General features: G+C 44.7%; 1 protein-coding gene across 2 annotated transcripts in view; it reads right to left on the bottom strand.

Annotated features, from left to right (window-relative positions):
* The window catches only part of faxcb (failed axon connections homolog, metaxin like GST domain containing b), a 91012-nt gene that overhangs the window by 4116 nt on the left and 61594 nt on the right, over positions 1-25302 (bottom strand). For both annotated transcript variants that reach the window (XM_078213674.1, XM_078213675.1), the window contains one exon: positions 4851-4967. In XM_078213674.1, the coding sequence (XP_078069800.1) occupies positions 4851-4967 (117 nt within the window). The remainder of the gene's footprint in view (positions 1-4850; positions 4968-25302) is intronic.

Raw genomic sequence — 25302 nt, 5'->3', positions numbered from 1 at the left:
CTGACTCCCTCCCTTCTTGGATATTTTCTGGTCTGATGGAACCTTTCCAGAATCTAAAAGATTTTGGAAAATTAACAGCAGCACATCTAGTACCTCATTAACCACCTCTTTTAAGGCCCTAGGATGTGGTCCAGCAGGACCCTGAGACTTGTCTGCCCACAGCTCCATCAGTTTGCTCAGTACAGCTTCCCTGCTGTTTGAAATTTCACCAAGTTCCTCTCTCCCTTCCAATTTACAGCTATTACTGGAATGTTTTGTGTATCTTATGTGAAGACAGAAGCAAAATATTTGTTCACTTCATCTGCAACTTCCTTATCACCTACAATTAATTCCCCACTGTTACTCCTTGATTTTGCAAGATCGATTAATCAAAATCATTTGAAAACACTCCCTTAACACAAGCTCAAGCAGCTTAACTCTTGTGTGATAGTTATCATAATCCAGCAACCTCAAGGAGGTGCGGTCACTTACAGGTAAGTGGGCATACAGGTGGGCAAAAACCTCTCAACCTTTGGAATGCTTGACAGGACTTAGAGGTCTCAAGTGCTGGCTCTTACAGGACCCTCAGCCACGCGTCTGATGGTTGTGGTGCAAGAAATTGATGTATAATAACCTGATTAAATCTTGACAAATTAACTAAATAACATTGAAATAGCTCTTTCTCTCACTGATTCTCTCTTTCTCCCTCATTAATAAAAGAACCTATTGTGGCTTACCAGAGCTGACACCTGCAGAACAACGTAAGCCTGTTATCTATGACAAGACTATGACTTGATGTTTTGTACCAGACATGCCAAAGCCCAGTAAGGTTGCATCACATCCCAAATCTAAATAAACTGGTAAACAAGATGTCCTAGCAAGTGATAATAGAAGATTACGGTGGCACAGTGGTCAGCACTGCTGTCTCACAATGTCAGAGACCCCGGTTCAATTCCAGCTTTGGGTGATTGTCTGTGTGGGGTTTGCACGTACTCCCTGTGTCTGTGTGGATTTCCTCCGGGTGCTCGAGTTTCCTCCCACACTCCAAAGATCTGGGGGTTAACTTGATTGGCCATGGTAAAGTGCCCCTTGGTATCAGGGAGATCAGCAGAGTAAATACATGGGGTTACAGGAATAAAGCCTATGTGGGAGTGTTGACGGTGCAGGCTTGATGGGCCGAATGGCCTCTTTCTGCACTATAGGGATTCTATGATTCTATGATTAACCTCATGGGCTGGGAACTGAGATTTGGAAAGATGAGATAAACACTAGCCCCCTAGAAATGTGGTATATAAACAAGCTTTCGGAAAGGAAAAATAAGACATTGGACAACAGAGAGCTTTCTGAGGCAGATCTATGCTGGCTTTGGTTTAATAACCTAGTTAGCTTCAAGAAGGCTAAGAACAGAACAGGCTGCCAGCAACAGTGAGCGGCATCTCTCCACTTCATCCATTCACTCACCCAGTCCGGGACCGGTAAACTCTTCTCACTGAATACTGGTAGGATATCTTTTCTATCTATTTAGTTGATGTATTGCATCAACTGTTATTTCTTAAATAAACTGCTCTGAACCACTTGTGATTTTGATTCCCATTTTAGGGAATCTGTGACTCCCGGAACAACTCATTCAGTGGTTTCAAGTTCTATTTCATGAGTATATAATCTAGGCTGGGATTTCAGTGCATCACTGAGAAAGCCATGATGTGGAGATGTCGGCGTTGGACTGGGGTAAGCACAGTAAGAAGTCTCACAACACCAGGTTAAAGTCCAACAGGTTTATTTGGTAGCACAAGCTTTCGGAGCGCTGCTCCTTCATCAGGTGAGGAATGGGCAGCGCTCCAAAAGCTCGTGCTACCAAATAGACCTGTTGGACTTTAACCTGGTGTTGTGAGACTTCTTACTGCCACTGAGAAAGTGTTGCACCATTTGAGGTACAGTCTACAGATGAGACAATAAAAAGATTCATAAATAATTCAATAAAAAGGTGCAGGTAAAAGATTCATGGCACAATTCAAAAGAGCTCTCTTGGTCAATATTTATTCCTCAACTGACATTACTAAAACAGATTACCTGGTCATTTATTTCATAACTATTTGCGAGATCTTGCTGTATATAAAGTGACTGGCACATTTCGTTCATTGCAACAGTAATTACATTTCAAAAGATCTTAACTGGCTGTGAAGTGACTTAGGGCACCCTGAGATTGTGAAAGATGCTGGACGAATATAAGTTATTCCTTCTTTCTCCATATGAGATCACAAGACCATAAGATATAGGAGCAGAATTAGGCCATTTGGCCCATTAAGTCTGCTCCACCATTCAATCATGGATGATATATTCCTCAACCCCATTCTCCCGCCTTTTCCCCATAACCTTAGATCCCCTTACCAATCAAGAACCTATCCATCTCTGTCTTAAATATACTCAATGACCTGGCCTCCACAGTCTTTTGTGGCAATGAATTCCATAGATTCACCAGTCTCTGGCTGAAGACATTCCTTCTCATTTCAATTCTAAAGGGTCGTCCCCTGCCTCTCAAAGGCTGTATGGAGAAGAAGGGCAAGACATTAACAAGGGAAGGCAAACTGGATGTGGCAAAAAGCACTCAACAATGTTTGTCACTGCCAAGCTGGATGTGATGCTAAAACAAGTGCTCAAGCATTGACCAGTTTGACACTCCAGTGCTTCCTCCCCAGACAAAGACAGCAAGATCCTATGCGGTAATAAATTAGAATAAGAACAGAAAGTGCTGGAAAAACCTCAGCAGGTCTGGCAGCATCTGTGGAGAGAGAAACAGAGTTGTGAGTCTATATGACTCCCCTTTGGAACAATAGGGTTACTCAGTCTTCATAGTTAATTACACTGCCCAAATCCCTGATTAACAAATTATATATCATAGAATCTCAACAGTGCATAAGGAGGTCTTTTGGTCCATCAAGCCTGCACTGACAACAATCCCACCCAGGCCTATCCCCATAACCCTGCTAATCCCCCTGATAAACTAAGGGGCAATTTATCATGGCCAATCAACCTAACCTACACATCTTTGGAGTGTGGGAGGAAACCGGAAGACCCAGAGGAAATGCACTCAGTCACAGGGAGGACAGACAAACTCCACACGGACAGTCAGCCAAGGCCGGAATTGATCCCGGGTCCCTGGGGGACTGAGACAGCTGGTCGAACCACTGTGCCAGCATACCGCCCACAAACATATCAAGTGGACAAGAGCTACAAATAACTTTATAGCACACCTTTCTGAAAGTATTTTCTTTTTATCTCTGTTTAAAAACATGGATAACAGGGAACAAAAATCCTCAGACTGCATACAGTATTCCCAATAATCACAGCACTATTCCACCTCAGGATTTAAATCACTATCTTAAAAATGCACAAAACAATGTTAATCGTGCTTTAAAAATTACATTGTTTATAAAATACATTAAATAAAAATATCTGCACATCATATGCTATCATGTGGTGGCTATTAATATATTCCTTTTGTTTGACACTGTTCAAATCAGCTGTTTGTAATATAGTATTCACAAAGATATAATTCCCTCACTGTTAGTCAGTTGGGGTGGCAAAGTGGTTAGCATTGCTACCTCACAGCGCCAGGGATCTGGGTTTGATTCCCGGCTTGGGTCACTGTCTGTGTGGAATCTGCATGTTCTCCCCGTGTCTGCATGGGTTTCCTCCGGGTGCTCCGGTTTCCTCCCAGAATCTGAAAGATGTGCTGGTTAGGTGCATTGCCGTGCTAAATTCTCACTCAGTGTGCCCGGACAGGCGCCAGAGTGTGGTGACTAGGGGATTTTTACAGTAACTTCATTGCAGTGTTAATGTAAGCCACTTGTGACACTAATAAATAAACTTTAAACTTTGCCAGAGGGGACCAAAATTCCGAAAGCTCCTTGAAGCACTGGAGCAAATACAAAGCTGTTTTGCCCATAGACCATTCATGATACTGGTTGCTGTGACTTAACATTGCCACTGGAGGTCACTGTTTTTCAAAATACCAAATGCTGAATTTTAGACAATAATACTTGGCCCAGAATTTCCTTAAAGCTTAAGCTGAAGCAATGGTGCTCAGTCCGGCTGATTTGCAATCTAAATGTTGGAGGAAATTCAGGTGCAAGTGATTTATGTCTGATTTTACACAATGCCAGAATTTCCTTGAACTCTTACACAACTCCATGAAATCTCCATGGAAATCTACTGAAGGTCATTATCACAGTTCTGTTTCCTGTGTGAAAGCAAATTTCCTGAATTTGCCTCAGTGCTGAACAGGCTTTAAATTTACATCAATTACACAAGGCCCAAAGTCATATTTCTGCCGTTCCTGGTGATTTTTTTCGGTAGTTTTTGTTTCTTCCTCACTTGAGTCATTCCATGTATTTCTGTATCTTTCTTATTATTTACTTATTATTGTCACACAAGTCGGCTTACATTAACACCACAATGAAGTTACTGTGAAAATCCCCCCTGTCGCCACACGCCAGCACCTGTTCAGGTACACTGAGGGAGAATTTAGCATGGCCAATTCACTTAACCAGCAAGTCTTTTGGCGTGTGGGAGGAAACCGGAGCACCCGGAGGAAACCCACATGGGGAGAACTCTGCACAGACAGTGATCCAAGCCGGGAATCGAACCCGGGTCCCTGGCACTGTAAGGCAGTAGCGCGAACCACCGTGATATGATGTATACGCCACCACAATGACTTAAGTCAGAATTCTAAAAAACATACAATTTTATTTTCTTAAACAACCTGCCCCTAATGTGTATAAACACTGACTTGCCGGCTTCAAACTTTGAACATCGTGCGTAAAGAGTGAGTTAAAGCAGGAAACTCACCAATTCACCTGATAATTCCTTACCTCTGATCAGCCTTTCTGGTCTGGTTCCTGGAAGTGTCCACATTGCCTGAGCCAACTGGCCAAAGACAGCAGCATCCACGGTTGAAGGTCTTGGGCCCATGATGTACTTCTTATCACCTGAAACCATCAGACCAGGGCAATATAAATATATTTGTTTGTCCTCCATTTCCTCCTCATTGTTACCCTCACCCCAACTTTGTCCTCCCCTTACACTCCGCCAAACCCCTTGCTTCGACGCCTCCTTTGTTAGGAGGATTGAGGGGGACATCTTCACAGCCCATTGCCAATGTCGTTCACTTAACCAGGGATTGCAAAGTGTGTAAAGGCTGTGCATGGGCAGCACGGTGGCACAGTGGATAGCATGGCTGCCTCACAGCGCCAGGGTCCCGGGTTCAATTCCAGCCTTGAGTAACTCTCTGTGCGGAGTTTGCACATTCTCCCTGTGTCTGCGTGGGGTTTCTTCCGGGTGCTCCGGTTTCCTCCCACAGTCCAAAGACATGCAGGTTAGGTTGACTGGACATGCTAAATTGCCCTGTAGTGTCACTGGGACTAGCAGGGTAAACACGTGGGGTTACGGGGATAGGGTGGGATTTTTGTCGGTGAAGTCTCAATGGGCTGAATGGCCTCCTTCTACACATTAGGGATTCTATGATTCCCGAAGCCAGATGGACAGAGTAGACAGGAGAACACAGTTCCCACTCATGAGAGGATCGAGAACGAGAGAGCACAGATTTAAAAGCACCTGGCGAAAGAAGCAAAGCAATATGAGAGATAAAATAAAATAAAAATGAAGGATAAAGATGGCAAGGTCCGGGAACCCTGGATGACAAGAGAGATTGTGAGCTTCGTGGAAAAGAAGAAGGAGGCATAAATAAATTTCAGGAAATTGAAAACGGATAAGGCTCTTGAGGAATATACCGATAGCTGGAAGGAGCTTAAACAGAGACCTGGAGGGCTAAAAGGGGCCATGAAGTGTCCTTGGCAAGCAGGATTAAGGAAAATCCTAAGGCTTTTTATGCGTATATAATGAGGAAGAGGGTAGCTAAGGAAAGGGTAGGAAGGAATTTGTGTGTGGAGCCAGATGAGGTGGGTGAGGTCCTTAACGAGTACTTTGCATCAGTATTCACAAAGGAGAAGGATGTGGTGGATGGTGAGTGTAGAAAGGAGGATGTTGACATTCTAGGACATGTTGAGATAAAAAGGGAGGAGATATTGGAGGTTTTGTAAAACACTAAGGTGGACAAGTCCCCAGGGCCAGATAGGGTCTATCCCAGAATACTGAGAGAGGCGAGGGAAGAAATTGCTGAGGCCTTGGCCAAAATCTTCATATCCTCGTTAGCCACAGATGAGGTACCAGAGGATTGGAGAGTAACTAACATTGTTCCTCTGTTTAAGAAGGGCAGAAGAGACAATCTGGGAAATTACAGGTCTGTGAACCTCACATCAGTGGTGGGGAAATTATTGGAGAAGATTCTTAGGGACGGGATGTACTCACATCTGGAAGAGAATAGGTTTATTAGCGGTAGGCAGCATGGTTTTGTGAAGGGGAGGTCGTGTCTCACAAACTTGATTGAGTTCTTTGAGGAGGTGACAAGAAACATTGACCAGGGCAGGACAGTAAATGTTGTCTTCATGGACTTTAGTAAAGCCTTTGATAAGGTTCTTCATGGCAGGCTGATACAGGAGGTGAAGTCATATGGGATCCGAGGTGAGTTGGTAAGATGGATACAAAACTGGCTTGAGTTTTGAGAGTAGCAGTGAAAGGGTACTTTTCTAACTGGAGGTCTGTGACAAGCGATGTTCCACAAGGATCAGTGCTGGGGCCTCTGTTGTTTGTAATATGTATAAGTGATTTGGAGAAAATTGTAGGTGGTCTGATTAGTAAATTTGCAAATGATACAAAAGTTGGGGGAATAGTGGATAGTGAGGAGGATTGTCAGAGGATACAGCAGGATATAAATCGGCTGGAAACCTGGACCGAAAGATGGCAGATGGAATTTAACCCGGACAAATGTGAGGTGATGTGATTTGGAAGGTCTACTGCAGAAGGAAAGTATACAATAAATGGTAGAGCCCTTAGAAATATTAGCATACAGAGGGATCTAGGCATGCAGATCTGTAGGTGGCAACTCAAGTGGACAAAGTGCTCAAGAAGGCGAATGGCATGCTGGCCTTCATCGATCAGGGCGTTGAGTATAGGAATTGGAAAGTCATGTTGTAGCTGTATAAGACTTTGGTTAGGCTGCATTTGGAGTATTGTGTACAATTCTGGTCACCACACTACCAGAAGGATATTGATGCATTGGAAAGGGTGCAGAAGAGTTTTACCAGAATGTTGCCTGGTTTGGAGGATATGGACTATGAAGAAAGGTTGAACAAACTTGGATTGTTTTCATTGGCGCATCGGAGGATGAGGGGGGACCCTATAGAGGTTTACAAGATTATGACAGGCTTGGATAGAGTGGATAGTCAGTCTTTTTCCCAGGGTCAAAGGGTCAATTACTTGGGGACATAGGTTGAAAGTGAGAGGGGGAAAGTTTAAAAGAGACATGAGGGACAAGTTGTTCACACACAGGGTGGTGAATGCTTGGAACGGGCTGCTGGAGGAGGTGTTGGAAACAGATTCTATAACAGCATTCAAGAGGCATCTGGATAGATACACGAATAGACAGGGAATAGAGGGATATGGACCACATAGAGGCCAGAAAATATTAGATTAGAGAGGCATCTGTGTCGGCACAGACTTGGTGGGTCAAAGGGCCTGTTCTTGTGCTGTATTGTTCTTTGCTTGTTTAAAACCTTTTTGCACAGCGAGTGGTTAAGGTTTGAAATGTGTTCCCTGAGCATGTGGTGGAGGCAGGTTCAGGGCAATCAAGACTGAATGAGCTGATTGTTTGAAAATAAACTATCTGCAGGGTTACAGAAGACAGGAGAATGGCACCACATGAAATGCTCATCCGTAGAGCCAGTTCAGACACTATGGCCGGGATTTTCCAGCCATGCTCACCCCAAGACTGGAAAATCCCACCCGAGGTCAACGGACCTTTGCATGGTCCGTGTCCCACCCACTACAATTCCTGTGGCTAGCGGGACGGGAAAATTCCACCCTGTGGGTCAAATGGTCTCCATCTACATCATAACAATGATGTGATTCTGTGACTGATTCTCTCCTTCTGTTTTCCCTTTCTTCAATCTTTGTCACAGATTGCATTTTTATACAAAAACAATGCTAAATCTGACATTGCTTTAGAATCAGTTTAAAAAGTAGAAAGGTATAGGATGTGTTTGATCACGACCCAGTCAATTCTTTACCAGACCCATAGCAGAGTCCGCACATACCATACACACATTTCAATAACATGAAACACCTTCATAGAGTAGCCTGCCCTTCAATTTACCAAGTTAAAATAGTATTTGTGCATAATTCTGCCCTGCCCAGTAATATCAGCATACTTGGTTGTAATGCTGACATATTACACTGCATTGCTCTGGAACAAATGTGTAGCACCAGTGAATTGTAATGTAATATTGAGTAATTTAAGCTATCCCTTGTCCAGTGGTGCTAGACCAGTGGTGGGCCACATGCGGCCTATCAGGGTTCTGAGTGCGGCCCACAAGACTGTTGCTCACAAACAGGGTTGCCACGTTCCGCTGGTTTCCATCTGCGTAGTTTTTTTTTATACTGGCATGACTGAAGTAATACGCACGTAAAAAAATGAAATGAGGTGCGTGCTGACGGCACACAATGTTAACTATGAGAGTCGTGCACTCCCTCTGCGTCCGAAGTGTAAATATTTCTTTAGTGTTTACCATTGGAAGTTGATGACAGTTCTATTAATATATAAATGATTAAACATTTTCTATAACTCGTTATTAAATAGTTGGTGTGTATTAAGTGTATTTAGTCTTATGCATTGGATCATGGTTCGTGAGCAAGTCTGATTTCCATCTTATGGCCCACCAAGATGAAGGTGGGCCACTCATGAAGACGATTCACTAGCCTAGGCTGCCAATCACCGCGCTAGTGTCTGCTAGACTTCACTTTGTTGGCACATTTGTGTAATTAATAAGGCGTAATTGTGCTGTACATAAGCTTAGTAATGAGCAGATTCAATTTGTATGTACTGTAGGGATGATTGCGAATTTTGGGCCTGGTGTTAAGAAAGTCTCTTTTAAGCTTTGATGTAGCTTTAAAAAGAACATATGGATCCTTTGGGAGTGAACTGAAGTTATAGCCAAGACACATTTGTACCGTTGGGTTCCAGCAAGTCTGATGAATAGTAAAGAGAAGCCAAAACTACAATGCTGATGGTCAGGAGGGTGACATGAAAACTACATGTCCCAGTGCCTCCAGTTAAAGATATAAGTTACAGTTCAGCAGTTAGAAAGAATGCTGAGGCTGCAATGCTGATTGGCTAGGAAAATGGCCTTGGGCCCAGAATGTTCCATGGATTTCCAGGTAGAGATACAAATTAGGGTCAGATTGTTGTGGGGCCACTAGGAGTGCTCTTCCCATTGGTCAGGATTTATCAATATTGAGTGAAAAGACATCAGTTGTGTCAATTCAGGTGCACATACTTGGCCTAAATGTTGCAAAGGACCTGGGGTATATAGTGGGAAGCCGATGTGGTATTAACGCTAGGCTATTAATCCAGAAACTCAGCAAATGTTCTGGGGACTCAGGTTCAAATCCCGCCATGGTAAATGGTGTAATTTGGTTTGGCTTATGTGTGACTCCAGAGCCACAGCAATGTGGTTGACTCTCAACTGCCCCCCAAGGACAACTAAGGATGGGCAATAAATGCTGGCCCAGCCAGTAACGCCCATGTCCCATGAATGAATTTAAAAAATGGGGCTGCATCACCAAGGCCTTTGCATTTGTCACAGGACATTTGCTGGGGTGCATTTGTCAAGGGAGAGAGTTAGGATTAAGGACATGCTCAGAAGTTAGTATTTGTGTAGGACTTTGCCAGGTAACAGGTATTTGTCAAAGGCTGAGGGGTTGCCATAAGAAACCCAGCATTAGGCTTAGTTAATGATTAAATTAGCTGTCACAGGGCTGAGGATTGCAGTAAGAATTAGAAATGTGGATCCAGTCTAGACAGGTGTGCCAGGACTAAAGCCAATGCTTTAAAGGGAAAGTGAATAGAAAACATATAACCACTTAACTGCGAAGGAATCATTCAGTCAGCTAAAGTCTAACTTGATAGAATCAGAGGCGAAGGTCAGTCTTAGGCATTTTGGGAAAGCTGCAGTCGTTGTGAGAAAGCTGTTTCTACCAGCGAGAGAAAGAGCACACTCAGCACACAATTGTAAAGTGTGCGGCTTCACCAGTTAAGATGGACTGGAAATTTCAGCAGTTAAGGTAGACTGAAGTTGTGGGTTGGAAAATAATCCACTTAAGTTGAAGGCTGGAGTTTTCCGACCGTTCACGCCGGAGGGATTTTCCCATCCCGCTGCAGTGAACAGAGATTTGGCTTGTCGCCGAATTTTCCATCTTCACTGCAGCGGGAGCGTAGCATGAACGAGCGGTAAGATCGCCCCTGAAAGTTCCAAAGGGATTTGGACGTTAGAGTTAGGTTGGCTGAGCTAAAATCGCAAAGGATGTCATGAGTCAAGAAACCAGGTTCAAGGAGCCAAGAGGAGAAAATCCCAGAACTCCCAGGATTCACAGGAAAGGCAGACCAACGCACATTGAACTTGTGTATCATGCCATGCCTCAAAATGTTTAATCATCAATCTTTATTGTCCAATAAACCTTGTTAGTTTGTATTTTAAATTACTCGTTGTCTTTTTTGTTAAGGTTATTCCTCGACAAGAATTTCCTTGCACTGAGGTTGAGTACAGAGATCCCTACAGTTTATGGCAACTGTAGCAGAATGGTGAACAAAGAAAATTACAGCACAGGAACAGGCCCTTCGGCCCTCCAAGCCTGCACCGACCATGCTGCCTGACTTAACGAAAACCCCCTACCCTTCCAGGGACTATATCCCTCTATTCCCATCTCATTCATGTACTTGTCAAGATGCCCCTTAAAAGTCACTACCGTATCCACTTCCACTACCTCCCCCGGCAACGAGTTCCAGGCACCCACTACTCTCTGGGTAAAAAATCTGCCTCGTACATCTCTTTTAAACCTTGCCCTTTCGCACCTTAAACCTGTGCCCTCTAGTAATTGACTCCTCCACCCTGGGAAAAAGCTTCTGACTATCCATTCTGTCCATGCCTCTCATAATCTTGTAGACTTCTATCAGGTCTCCCCTCAACCTCCGTCACTCCAGTGAGAACAAACCAAGTTTCTCCAACCTCTCCTCATAGCTAATGCCCTCCATACCAGGCAACATCCTGGTAAATCTTTTCTGTACCCTCTTCAAAGCCTCCACATCTTTCTGGTAGTGTGGCGGCCAGAATTGAACACTATATTCCAAGTGCGGCCTAACTAAGGTTCTATAAAGCTGCAACATGACTTGCCAATTTTGACGAAAGAGGCAATCCTTCAAGGGCATGTCGAGGAATGAAATGAACAACTTCTCCTGAGTTTGCAGACCTTGAGTTGGTTGCTTGGACCATTAGCTTTCTCTATGGAACGAGACAAGGAAGGCAGGAGTTTAAACAATTTTGGCGCAATAGGAATTTGGAAACTTCAACATTTGAGTTTCTCATGGGGCTAGATTTCACTCAGCTGTCTGTGTCTCCACGGGTAACAGGAGCTTTAGTTGTCATGGGAGCAGTGATAACCGATACATTAAAGAATAGAGCTAGAAGAAATAGCAGAGTGGACTCGGAGACAGTCCATGATTTAATAATGGAACACTTAAGGAAGGAGTTTGGAGCACCTTTAGAGGAAGCGATAAAGTGCATTCGGGAATGGGTGGGCCAAAGAAAAATTAGAGCAGACAAAGCTTCAAGGTTGATAACATGGCAACTCTTCATTTTGCAGAAAAGGGTGAAGTGCTCAGTAGAGGGGTGGAGGAGGAGGATGAAAAGCTAGAAAAAAAGTTAGAGTATTGCAAAGGGCCATAGTGCAATCATCATTGGTGTTATGGCATTAAAGCTTGGTGACTATACAAGCAGGGAATGTTATGCATTAGTTGTGGGAGGTAAAGCAATCGTTGAAACCGTGTCAGGTGGAAAACATGAGTTTCTGACAGGAATTGGAGGGTGCATGCCTGGCATTCTGGGAACCAACTGAGCAGTGTCACAGTGGATCAGATCATAGCAGCTGTTCCCCTTGGTTGAGGAGTCAATCCCAAGGGGACATAGATTTAGGGTAAGGGGCAGGAGACTCAGAAGGAATTTGAGTAAACATTTCTTTCACTCAGAGGGTGGTGGGAATCTGGAATGCACTGCCTGGGAAGGTAGTGGAGGCCAGAAATCTTACAACCTATAAAAAATATTTGGATGAGCACTTGAAACATCATAACATTCAAGGATATGGGACAAGTGCAGGAAAATGGGATTAGTGCGACTTTGGTGGCAGTTATTGTTGGTGCAGACTCGATGGGCCAAATGGCCCTTTCTGTGCCGTATGACTCGGTAATTCTATATAGAAACTGAGCACCTAAAATAGAAGCTGGGAAGATATCAGGCTGTAGTTTCATCAGTGACGACTAGGTCCCAGGATTCTGTTGATGAGAAGATAGGAAGATAGTGCAGACAGTGTGGAGATAGGGAGTTCTGCTCCTTCAATGGCTTTGGCTGCAGTAGAAGTTGAGACACAGCATGAGACAAATCTTCATGGAGGAATAGTGGGGTGCAGGATGACTTCGAACAGTTTGACACCGAATTCTTTATGTAAAGGAGCTAGGGACTATAAAGTCAGGGGGGGAGGGGGGATTCTCCCAGCTCGCTGCACTGCTTGAGTAGCGCAACAGGCCGAGAGACATCAGCAGGGGCCGTTTCACCATCGCGCATCTCTGGGACAACATTTTTTGGCGTAATCAGCTGCACGCCGAGATTCGGCGCAGAGCTGATTATCATATGGAAATCTCTACTTCCATATGATTAGCGGGCCCAGTATGAAATTCTCCGGGCCCACTAACATCACCCCGCCCCCGCCCCCCCCCCCCCCCCCCCGACCAGGAGTGGTTCCCTCCAATGGGGTTTGCTACTGCTCCCCACTAACAGGGAACAGGCGGCCCAACCCCACTGGAGGGAAGAGAGGCCATTCAGGCCCCTCGGGAGATCAGGGATAAGGGGGGTGGGGGGTGCCCTTAGGCAGTGCCAGCCTGGCACTGTGGTCCCGCTGCCACATTGCCAGAAGATTGGTGGGGAGGGAGGGAGTGAGAGCGATCGGGGCTGGCCATCCAGGTGGGGGGATGGTGGGGGGGGGGCGGGGGTGAGGACAGTCAGAGGTGGAGATCGTGGCTAGTTGGGGGAGGGGACATCGGGGCTGGTCAGCGGGATCGGGGGAAGGATCAGGACTGTCCGGGGGTGGATTGGGTCCGTCGGGTGGAGGGAAGGTTGGGGAGATCGGGACTGGCCAGGGGAGGGGGGGGTACACATAGGGGCTAGCCCAGGGAGGTCCAGGAGGCCAGCGATTGGGGGTTGGAGGGGGTCTGCAAAGGTAGCGATGGGGGGGGGGGGTCGCAGGGCTGGTCAGCGATTGGGCTGGCCAGCAATCTGGAGGCCGGTAATGGGGGGGTTCCACTGAGTATGTGCCAACCCCTGCGCTGACAGATCAGCACATGCGCAGTGGCCCGCTCACCGCAGTGCTGCTGACCCAGTGTCGGAGATTTGTTCTGGAAATCATACAGAGAAACCGGTGGGATTTACTCCCATTTTCCCACACGTTGGGAACTTAGAATTTTTGTGGAAAAATCCCAGCCAGGGACTTGTCCGATAGCATTGTATACAAAGTATCAATATTTCAGGCTGGGACACCCAGAGTTAGAGGAAGAGGATTGTGAGAATAATTCTTGCAGCTTTCAATTCCAGGTTTAAGATGGGAATTATATCACAGAACAACAAATTAAGTATTAGATCCAGTTGTTAGAGGGTTAGGTGCTGAGAAATGGATATTATTGAGAAGGTGAGATCTAGTAAGTAAAGGCTAGAGGAACATCTGGGAGCATTTGCACAACAGTTATCAGGATTCTATGTTTTATCACAAGGGCAGCCTCCTCTCACATTGACAGTAAGATTTGACCAGGTCTGATCAGGGCAGTGTGAGTCTACACCGACTCCATGGGTTAGAATTGAGAACCACGCAGAGAAAGATTGAGAGATGGTAGAGGACAGTATCCAGGTTAAAAGAAGTGATAGTTAAAAAGTCTATCTCTATTGTGAAAAGACCAAAAAAGGTCCCAGTAAACCTCAGATATTGTGTCATAGCTGCGGGAGAGCAGGACACATAGTGAAGTGGGAAATCAGGGGAAATTTGATAATATGGGGACTGCTAAAATAGCTGATAATTTGTTGTTGAGAAAAATGAGCCATGACCAGATGAAGGGAGACAAATATGGAAGGGAGCTGAATGAGTAGCCACAGCTGTATGGCCTTGGCAACTGATCTGTAGAACAAAGGAGGCTATACATTGGAACAAGCTGGACGAATGTGACAATCAATTTATGCTTTGAATGAATGTAAGTTGAGTTGCCTCCCTGGCACAGCCGAGAGTCGATCTCCAGTGTCTGATAAACTTGGCCTGATTTACTTACAGATATGTGTTGATATGGAGATGCCGGCGTTGGACTGGAGTAGGCACAGTAAGAAGTCTCACAACACCAGGTCAAAGTCCAACAGGTTTATTTGGAATCACGAGCTTTCGGAGAGCTGCTCCTTCATCAGGTGAATGGAGAAGTAAGTTTCACAAATACGGCATATATAGACAAAGACACGATTACAAGATAATGGTTGGAATGCAAGTCGTTCCGAAAGCTCGTGATTCCAAATAAGCCTGTTAGACTTTAACTTGGTGTTGTGAGACTTCTGGCTATGTGTTGAGGGCAGGATTTTTCGGCTGCACTCGCCCCAAGACCGGAAAATCCTGCCGAGGTCAACAGATCTTTGCATGATCTGTGTCCTGCCTGCTATGATTGCCGTGGCAGGCGGGAAGGAAAAATTCCGCCCTGGGTGTCTTTACTTTGATATTCCGCAACACATAGCAGAGGAGTATCAAAGGGTTATCGGGCAAGAATGGGAAGATCACATGAGAGGAGACTACCTCCAAGACCTCCTCCATACCCTTCCCCGTCAGTGTCCTGTACTGGAGGCAAAAGAACTGAAGCGATAGTCCAGTGATTGGCTGAAGAAAGTGTTGATTTAAATGGGAAGTTTGAGAAACTGGTAGCAGCCTACGGCTACTCAAACCCGGACACAAGTAGATGAAAGGACTCCAGTGTGTGCAGTTACCAAACAGCCCTCAATGGACTCGAAGCAGCAGGCCACAGCATTAGAAGCGAGCCTCGCTTGGCTGGGAATGAGGTTCCAACGTGATTTGAATGGGTGACCAGAGATTTTGGTCAAATTAGCAGGGAATCAAAAACAAATTATGCTTGTTGATACCAGCTGCGTCACCGTGCTCTGAACATCTATTGGGGATGGGCAAGGGCTCAAATTTTCACAGCAGTCAGATTAAATTAAATAGGTTTTGTCATGATGATGGAGAAAAGAAAAACACAGAATTATGCCCGAAATATTGAACTTTTAAAAAGACAGGAGCTTTATATTTTGAAGTGAACATTAGCCCCAAAGGTTACTGAAAATGTACAGTCAGCCACTGACAGGAATGGTTGCAGAGTGTTTCTCTAAAGGGCAATGGAACCTCACCCAGTTGCTGGACATAAAAGCATCCAAGAAACTGATTACCACCTCCAGTAAAGACAAAGAGACATAATGGCCATCTCATTTCGAAAGATCCTGCATGTAATGCCTAGGCGGACTAGTAGATTCCGTTTTCAACTTGGAATACACAAAGAAGGAGTTAAAAGCTAACTGAGAGAGCTGTCCCAAGTATCTGTCTGTGTGTACTCTGTTAGGATAAGCAGTTAGAAGTTTTCACGCTGAAGATGTGTGATACAGCAACAGAAGTAGCCAGCAGTGCCCCTGCAAAATCACCATTCCCTTGCAGGTATATCTCAAATCTCCCTGTCTGTTTGAGGAAATCAGCCCAGCCAGCAAAAGGATCGCAGCGGGAAAGGGAACTGACATTTCTCTGCTAAACGACAGAACGCTGGAATCGAAGAGCCAATTATATGCCTTCCAAAGTGAACTCCACTGAAATAAAATTATAACGTCCGCATGTTTGCAAGTCAAGGACTGTTCTGTATATCCTTCTATTCATATTTACTTACTATTGGACTCCATTCTCACTTCTAATCTGTATGAATGTAGATGCATGTGTTTTACCATTTTCTCCTTATCTTTTAGTAGTTAATAAACTTACTCTATCTTTAACTCAAGAAAGCTTGGTTAAATTAACAGGTTAGTGGAGAAGAAGTGAGCACACATAAAGGAAAAACTCTGATCCTTAAAGTACAAGGGATCTCAGTAACTCGTCAATCACCAGTATTAATGAATGGTACAAATGGACAAGGAACATAAGAACATACGAAATAGGAGCAGGAGTAGGCCATCCAGCCCCTCGAGCCTGCCCCACCACTCAATAAGATCATGGCTGATCTGAAGTGGATCAGTTCCACTTACCCGCCTGATCCCTATAACCCCTAATTCCCTTACCGATCAGGAATCCATCTATCCGTGATTTAAACATATTCAACGAGGTAGCCTCCAACACTGCGGAACATTGTTAAAGTGATATCGAGTTATTATTGATGATAACCCAAGGCAGCAGGGATAGGTGCTGGTGAAACTGGTTGTGATTTCTAATGTTCATTTGGTCTTTACAATTAAAGAGCTTTAGCTATGATGCTCCTTTGGATACCGAGTCCAAGAGATAATTGGAGAGCATTTGTTAGTTTTTGCTGGAAATAAGCACGATTGTGAGAAATTGCAGAGTGAGGAAATATTTAACAGACCTTGTCATTCTTTCCTCTGTACCCTTTCCCAGGGAAAGCATTCCTTTTTGGAAGAGGTAAGAGTTACTCATTAAGTAGCGTGTGTTAAGGCAAGGCAGCTTTGTGGCCAATTTTCCCATGTGGCCAGTGAGAAAGGCAAACAATTCCTGGATTAACAATAGAAAATGCTGGAAAAACTCAGCAGGTCTGGCAGCATCTGCAGAGAGAGAAACAGAGCTAATGTTTCGTGTCTGCAAGACTCTTCTTAGAACTGAGGTGAGGAGAAATTTCTTCATCCAGAGGGTGGTGAATGTGTGAAATTCACTACCACAGAAAGTAGTTGAGGCCAAAACATTGTGTGATTTCAACAAGGATTAGATATGGCTCTTGGTTTAAAGGGATCAAGGGATATGAGGAGGGGGAAAGTGGGATCAGCGCATTAAATTTGATGATCTGCCGTGATCAAAATGAATGGGGGAACAGGATCAAAGGGTCGAATGGCTTACTCCTGCTTCTAGTTTCTATGTCTCTATGTTTCTTCAGAGACTGTTCTTGATGATTGATGGTTGACTACAGAGGGTTGAATAAGGTGATGACTAAATGTGTGCCCACTGTTAGAGGAAGCACCTACATTAGCAAGAGCCAAGGTGTTTTCTACACTGAATTTTACAAATGGATTCTGAGGCAGACCAGTAGCAAAAAGAGATCGGTACAAGTTTGCATTTACATTTGAGGGTCAGAGCCTCACTTGCTTGTGATCCAACTGGAGATTCATAATGTTCATACTTTTATCACAAGAGACTGGCAGAAACTCTGAGAGCTTTTCCGCAAATGCAATTGTAGATAATTTACTCCTAGCCGCTGAAACAGTTGATGAACTGCTTAAATTATGAAACAAGTTATTGTCTTTGTCATTGGCAGTGGGTACGAAAGTTAACCCCAAGGAGATTCACTTGGAGAGAAAGTCATTTCATTGGGAGTATCGTCTATCGTCTGAGTCCAGATTGGGAGTATCAATACCGCCTGAGTCCAGATTGGGAGTATCAATATCGACTGAGTCCAGATTGGGAGTATCAATATCGACTGAGTCCAGATTGGGAGTAACATCTATCGACTGAGTCCAGATTGGGAGTATCAATATCGACTGAGTCCAGATTGGGAGTAACATCTATCGACTGAGTCCAGATTGGGAGTATCAATATCGACTGAGTCCAGATTGGGAGTATCAATACCGCCTGAGTCCAGATTGGGAGTATCAATATCGACTGAGTCCAGATTGGGAGTAACATCTATCGACTGAGTCCAGATTGGGAGTATCAATATCGACTCAGTCCAGATTGGGAGTATCAATATCGACTGAGTCCAGATTGGAAGCATCAATATCGCCTGAGTCCAGATTGGGAGTATCAATATCGACTGAGTCCAGATTGGAAGCATCAATATCGACTGAGTCCAGATTGGGAGTATCAATATCGACTGAGTCCAGATTGGAAGCATCAATATTGACTGAGTCCAGATTGGAAGCATCAATATCGCCTGAGTCCAGATTGGGAGTATCAATATCGACTGAGTCCAGATTGGAAGCATCAATATCGACTGAGTCCAGATTGGAAGCATCAATATCGCCTGAGTCCAGATTGGGAGTATCAATATCGACTGAGTCCAGATTGGAAGCATCAATATCGACTGAGTCCAGATTGGGAGTATCAATATCGACTGAGTCCAGATTGGAAGCATCAATATCGACCGAGTCCAGATTGGAAGCATCAATATCGCCTGAGTCCAGATTGGGAGTATCAATATCGACTGAGTCCAGATTGGAAGCATCAATATCGACTGAGTCCAGATTGGGAGTATCAATATCGACTGAGTCCAGATTGGAAGCATCAATATCGACTGAGTCCAGATTGGGAGTATCAATATCGACTGAGTCCAGATTGGGAGTATCAATATCGACTGAGTCCAGATTGGAAGCATCAATATCGACTGAGTCCAGATTGGAAGCATCAATATCGCCTGAGTCCAGATTGGGAGTATCAATATCGACTGAGTCCAGATTGGAAGCATCAATATCGACTGAGTCCAGATTGGGAGTATTAGTACCGCCTGAGTCCAGATTGGGAGTATCAATATCGACTGAGTCCAGATTGGGAGTATCAATACCGCCTGACTCCAGATTGGGAGTATCAATACCACCTGAGTCCAGATTGGGAGTATCAATATCGACTGAGTCCAGATTGGGAGTATCAATACCGCCTGAGTCCAGATTGGGAGTATCAATACCGCCTGAGTCCAGATTGGGAGTATCAATATCGACTGAGTCCAGATTGGGAGTATCAATATCGACTGAGTCCAGATTGGGAGTATCAATATCGACTGAGTCCAGATTGGGAGTATCAATATCGACTGAGCCCAGATTGGGAGTATCAATATCGACTGAGTCCAGATTGGGAGTATCAATATCGACTGAGTCCAGATTGGGAGTATCAATATCGACTGAGTCCAGATTGGGAGTATCAATATCGACTGAGTCCAGATTGGAAGCATCAATATCGACTGAGTCCAGATTGGAAGCATCAATATCGCCTGAGTCCAGATTGGGAGTATCAATATCGACTGAGTCCAGATTGGAAGCATCAATATCGACTGAGTCCAGATTGGGAGCATCAATATCGCCTGAGTCCAGATTGGGAGTATCAATATCGACTGAGTCCAGATTGGAAGCATCAATATCGACTGAGTCCAGATTGGGAGTATCAATATCGACTGAGTCCAGATTGGAAGCATCAATATCGACTGAGTCCAGATTGGAAGCATCAATATCGCCTGAGTCCAGATTGGGAGTATCAATATCGACTGAGTCCAGATTGGAAGCATCAATATCGACTGAGTCCAGATTGGGAGTATCAATATCGACTGAGTCCAGATTGGAAGCATCAATATCGACTGAGTCCAGATTGGGAGTATCAATATCGACTGAGTCCAGATTGGGAGTATCAATATCGACTGAGTCCAGATTGGAAGCATCAATATCAACTGAGTCCAGATTGGAAGCATCAATATCGACTGAGTCCAGATTGGGAGTATCAATATCGACTGAGTCCAGATTGGAAGCATCAATATCGACTGAGTCCAGATTGGGAGTGTCAGTACCGCCTGAGTCCAGATTGGGAGTATCAATATCGACTGAGTCCAGATTGAGAGTATCAATATCGACTGAGTCCAGATTGGGAGTATCAATATCGACTGAGTCCAGATTGGGAGTATCAATATCGACTGAGTCCAGATTGGGAGTATCAATATCGACTGAGTCCAGATTGGGAGTATCAATATCGACTGAGTCCAGATTGGGTGTATCAATATCGACTGAGTCCAGATTGGGAGTATCAATATCGACTGAGTCCAGATTGGGAGTATCAGTACCGCCTGAGTCCAGATTGGGAGTATCAATATCGACTGAGTCCAGATTGGGAGTATCAATACCGCCTGACTCCAGATTGGGAGTATCAATACCACCTGAGTCCAGATTGGGAGTATCAATATCGACTGAGTCCAGATTGGGAGTATCAATACCGCCTGAGTCCAGATTGGGAGTATCAATACCGCCTGAGTCCAGATTGGGAGTATCAATATCGACTGAGTCCAGATTGGGAGTATCAATATCGACTGAGTCCAGATTGGGAGTATCAATATCGACTGAGTCCAGATTGGGAGTATCAATATCGACTGAGTCCAGATTGGGAGTATCAATATCGACTGAGTCCAGATTGGGAGTATCAATATCGACTGAGTCCAGATTGGGAGTATCAATATCGACTGAGTCCAGATTGGGAGTATCAATATCGACTGAGTCCAGATTGGAAGCATCAATATCGACTGAGTCCAGATTGGAAGCATCAATATCGCCTGAGTCCAGATTGGGAGTATCAATATCGACTGAGTCCAGATTGGAAGCATCAATATCGACTGAGTCCAGATTGGAAGCATCAATATCGCCTGAGTCCAGATTGGGAGTATCAATATCGACTGAGTCCAGATTGGAAGCATCAATATCGACTGAGTCCAGATTGGGAGTATCAATATCGACTGAGTCCAGATTGGAAGCATCAATATCGACTGAGTCCAGATTGGAAGCATCAATATCGCCTGAGTCCAGATTGGGAGTATCAATATCGACTGAGTCCAGATTGGAAGCATCAATATCGACTGAGTCCAGATTGGGAGTATCAATATCGACTGAGTCCAGATTGGAAGCATCAATATCGACTGAGTCCAGATTGGGAGTATCAATATCGACTGAGTCCAGATTGGGAGTATCAATATCGACTGAGTCCAGATTGGAAGCATCAATATCGACTGAGTCCAGATTGGAAGCATCAATATCGCCTGAGTCCAGATTGGGAGTATCAATATCGACTGAGTCCAGATTGGAAGCATCAATATCGACTGAGTCCAGATTGGGAGTATCAGTACCGCCTGAGTCCAGATTGGGAGTATCAATATCGACTGAGTCCAGATTGGGAGTATCAATATCGACTGAGTCCAGATTGGGAGTATCAATATCGACTGAGTCCAGATTGGGAGTATCAATATCGACTGAGTCCAGATTGGGAGTATCAATATCGACTGAGTCCAGATTGGGAGTATCAATATCGACTGAGTCCAGATTGGGAGTATCAATATCGACTGAGTCCAGATTGGGAGTATCAATATCGACTGAGTCCAGATTGGGAGTATCAATATCGACTGAGTCCAGATTGGGAGTATCAATATCGACTGAGTCCAGATTGGGAGTATCAATATCGACTGAGTCCAGATTGGGAGTATCAATATCGACTGAGTCCAGATTGGGAGTATCAATATCGACTGAGTCCAGATTGGGAGTATCAATATCGACTGAGTCCAGATTGGGAGTATCAATATCGACTGAGTCCAGATTGGGAGTATCAATATCGACTGAGTCCAGATTGGGAGTATCAATATCGACTGAGTCCAGATTGGGAGTATCAATATCGACTGAGTCCAGAGAGTCTCTAAAGGTAGAAATCACTCAGTAGTTGCAATTGCCAACACCCAAATCTGCACTTGGTTTGTTTTTGGGATTGGTGAGTAATTTCAGGCTTTGCAAACACGGCCAAACTTCTCTCTGGACCTCTTAAAGGCAAAGAAGATCAGGCCTTGTCTTCATAGATAGCAGAGCACACTAATGTGGTGGAGAAGTTAAAAATAGCAGTTGGGCCGGCTCAGTAGCAGCAGATGCAGAGCAGCCATTTCATTTAGAAGCAGCTTCCACAGAGGAGAGCAAACGGCAGTATTGGAACTGGACAATACAGGTCATAGAAATCCAGTAGTTTATGCCTCTTACATCCTACAGAGGGCAGAGAAGTCTTGTTTGATTTGTGAAGCTATCTTTTGAGCAGTAGGATATTTTACTGACATCAGAAAGTCATCATCCATTCACATCATACTTTTTTGAATTAATTGATGAAACCACGACGAAGAGTGGTTTAAATACAGCAAACATCTAGCAGCATAAACTTTTACATCTTCCTTTATCTTAGGGCACTATGCAGTAGCTGCAACTTTCTCTAGATAGTGTTAACAAAATAATAACTACCTGTCAGATGCGAACGAAACAATTAAAGTTCATCTCCTAACTCAGGAGGAACTCACACAAATCTAATGGGTTACATCCCAGGCTATTAAAGGAAGTAGCTATAGAGATAGTGAATGCACTGGTAGTAATCTTCCAAGAATCCACTGCCCTCTGGCACTGCCCTGGTGTTGCCCCTTGGCACTGCCCCCAAAGCATTGGTGACGAATGCATCCCTGGCTGCACATCAACCATTTAACATTGGAGATGGGACTTCCACCCCTCACTCTGGAGGACGTCCTGCCTCAGAGAGCCCTCGGCTATTCTGATTGACGGAGAGGCAAAGTGAGGCCTACGTGGAGTGGGGGCACAGGCAGAGGTGCCTGGGGGTGTGGGTGAGCTGCCTGATGCCTTCCACGTCCACTGTCTATGATTCTATGATGTTCATTAAATATGTCAAAAAAATTAGGAATTGGCCATTCAAGTACAGGTAAATTTTTAACAGCACGATAAGTCTTAATTACTGACAAACAATATTTTGGCACAGAAAATTTAAAGCTTATATTCATAAAACAAATTAATAAAATTTTGACAAGTGTGGACTTTCATTTCTTCAGGTTTTAATGAATGTTGGAGATTTTTTTAAACTTACAATTTTTTAACTTTTACTTTCATGTAACCCTACCTTTCTTCCCCTCTCATTATTTTGTTTTCTGTATATAATTTGACATTGAATTAAACATGGGCTTGAATTTTACATTCGTCGATGCCGATGTCAGCGAGAGTGGGAGTGGATGTGAAACCCGCTCCCGCCTGAGATCATGTTGTTAGCACGATAGTACACTGGGTGCCAAATTAATTGCCACCCAGTGTGAAATGTGTTCTGTGAGTGACTGAGCTCTGCCGGGGAGGGCGGGAGAAGGGCAGCCGCCGAGAAAACGGAGTTTGTGGGCTGGCGCTTCCAATGTGCTCCCTCAGGGGGGACAGTCACTGTGGAGCTACCTGAGGGAGCTGCTGACCTGTTAAATATATATATATCAATAGAAAACAGTGTCTGGACAGCACAATCACAATGTGGAGATGCCGGCGTTGGACTGGGGTAAACACAGTAAGAAGTCTAACAACACCAGGTTAAAGTCCAACAGGTTTATTTGGTAGCAAATGCCACTAGCTTTCGGAGCGCTGCTGCTCCTTCGTCAGGTGGAGTGGGAGATGTGCTCACAAACAGGGCATACAGAGACACAAACTCAATTTACAGAATAATGATTGGAATGCTAATCAAGCTAATCAATGCTAATACACCTAATCATTAGCTGTATTAGCATTGATTAGCTTGATTAGCATTCCAATCATTATTCTGTAAATTGAGTTTGTGTCTCTGTATGCCCTGTTTGTGAGCACATCTCCCACTCCACCTGACGAAGGAGCAGCAGCGCTCCGAAAGCTAGTGGCATTTGCTACCAAATAAACCTGTTGGACTTTAACCTGGTGTTGTTAAACTTCTTACAGCACAATCACACACAGACCTCAGTCCCCAGACACATTTGGAAATTTTATTTGAGCTCTGACTTGCATCCCAGCCCTGATCGAGTTGCAGCTTAAACATAAACGTCACCTGGTCAATCAGCATGTCTGCTCATTTTAAAAGTAGAAGGGCCGTATAAAACCCCAATCAATTGCTGCTTAATTCAGACTCATGTCCGCCAACCAAAATATCACGTCAGGGCACAATGACATCAGGAAATAAACCCGACATCTTCTCGTGTGATATTACACACAACCTGCCCAGGCCACATAAAATTCTGGCCATCATAGAAACATAGAAACATAGAAAACTACAGCACAAAACAGGCCCTTCGGCCCCACAAGTTGTGCCGAACATATCCCTACCTTTTAGGCCTACCTATAACCCTCCATCCTTTTAAGTCCCATGTACTCATCCAGGAGTCTCTTAAAAGACCCTATTGAGTTTGCCTCCACCACCACTGACGGCAGCCGATTCCACTCACCCACCACCTTCTGAGTGAAAAACTTCCCCCTAACATTTCCCCTGTACCTACCCCCCAGCACCTTAAACCTGTGTCCTCTCGTAGCAGCCATTTCCACCCTGGGAAAAAGCCTCTGAGAGTCCACCCGATCTATGCCTCTCAACATCTTATATACCTCTATTAGGTCTCCTCTCATCCTACGTCTCTCCAAGGAGAAAAGACCGAGCTCCCTCAGCCTATCCTCATAAGGCATGCCACTCAATCCAGGCAACATCCTTGTAAATCTCCTCTGCACCCTTTCAATCTTTTCCACATCCTTCCTGTAATGAGGCGACCAGAACTGAGCACAGTACTCCAAGTGGGGTCCGACGAGGGTCTTATATAGCTGCATCATTATCCCCGGACTCCTAAACTCAATCCCTCAATTGATAAAGGCCAGCACACCATACGCCTTCTTAACCACCTCCTCCACCTGCGGGGCCGATTTTGGAGTCCTATGGACCCGGACCCCAAGGTCCTTCTGATCCTCTACGGTACTAAGAGTCTTTCCCTTTATATTGTACTCCTTCATCCCATTTGACCTGCCAAAATGGACGACTACCCATTTATCTGGGTTGAAGTCCATCTGCCACTTCTCCGCCCAGTCTTGCATCCTATCTATGTCCCTCTGTAACTTCTGAGATCCCTCCAGACTATCCACAACCCCACCAACCTTCGTGTCGTCGGCAAACTTACCAACCCATCCCTCCACTTCCTCATCCAGGTCATTTATGAAAATGACAAACAGCAAGGGTCCCAGAACAGATCCCTGGGGCACATTATAATCTACACTTCTGATTTAACTCTGAAAGCATGGGCGTCACTGTGGCAGAGTGGTTATCACTGCTGCCGCACAGCGCCAGGGACCCGGGTTC

Source organism: Mustelus asterias, chromosome 5, assembly GCF_964213995.1.
Source record: "Mustelus asterias chromosome 5, sMusAst1.hap1.1, whole genome shotgun sequence".
Lineage (NCBI taxonomy): Eukaryota > Metazoa > Chordata > Chondrichthyes > Carcharhiniformes > Triakidae > Mustelus > Mustelus asterias.
The sequence above is the reverse complement of the archived record's forward strand: the minus strand, read 5'-3'. Positions and strand labels throughout refer to the sequence as shown.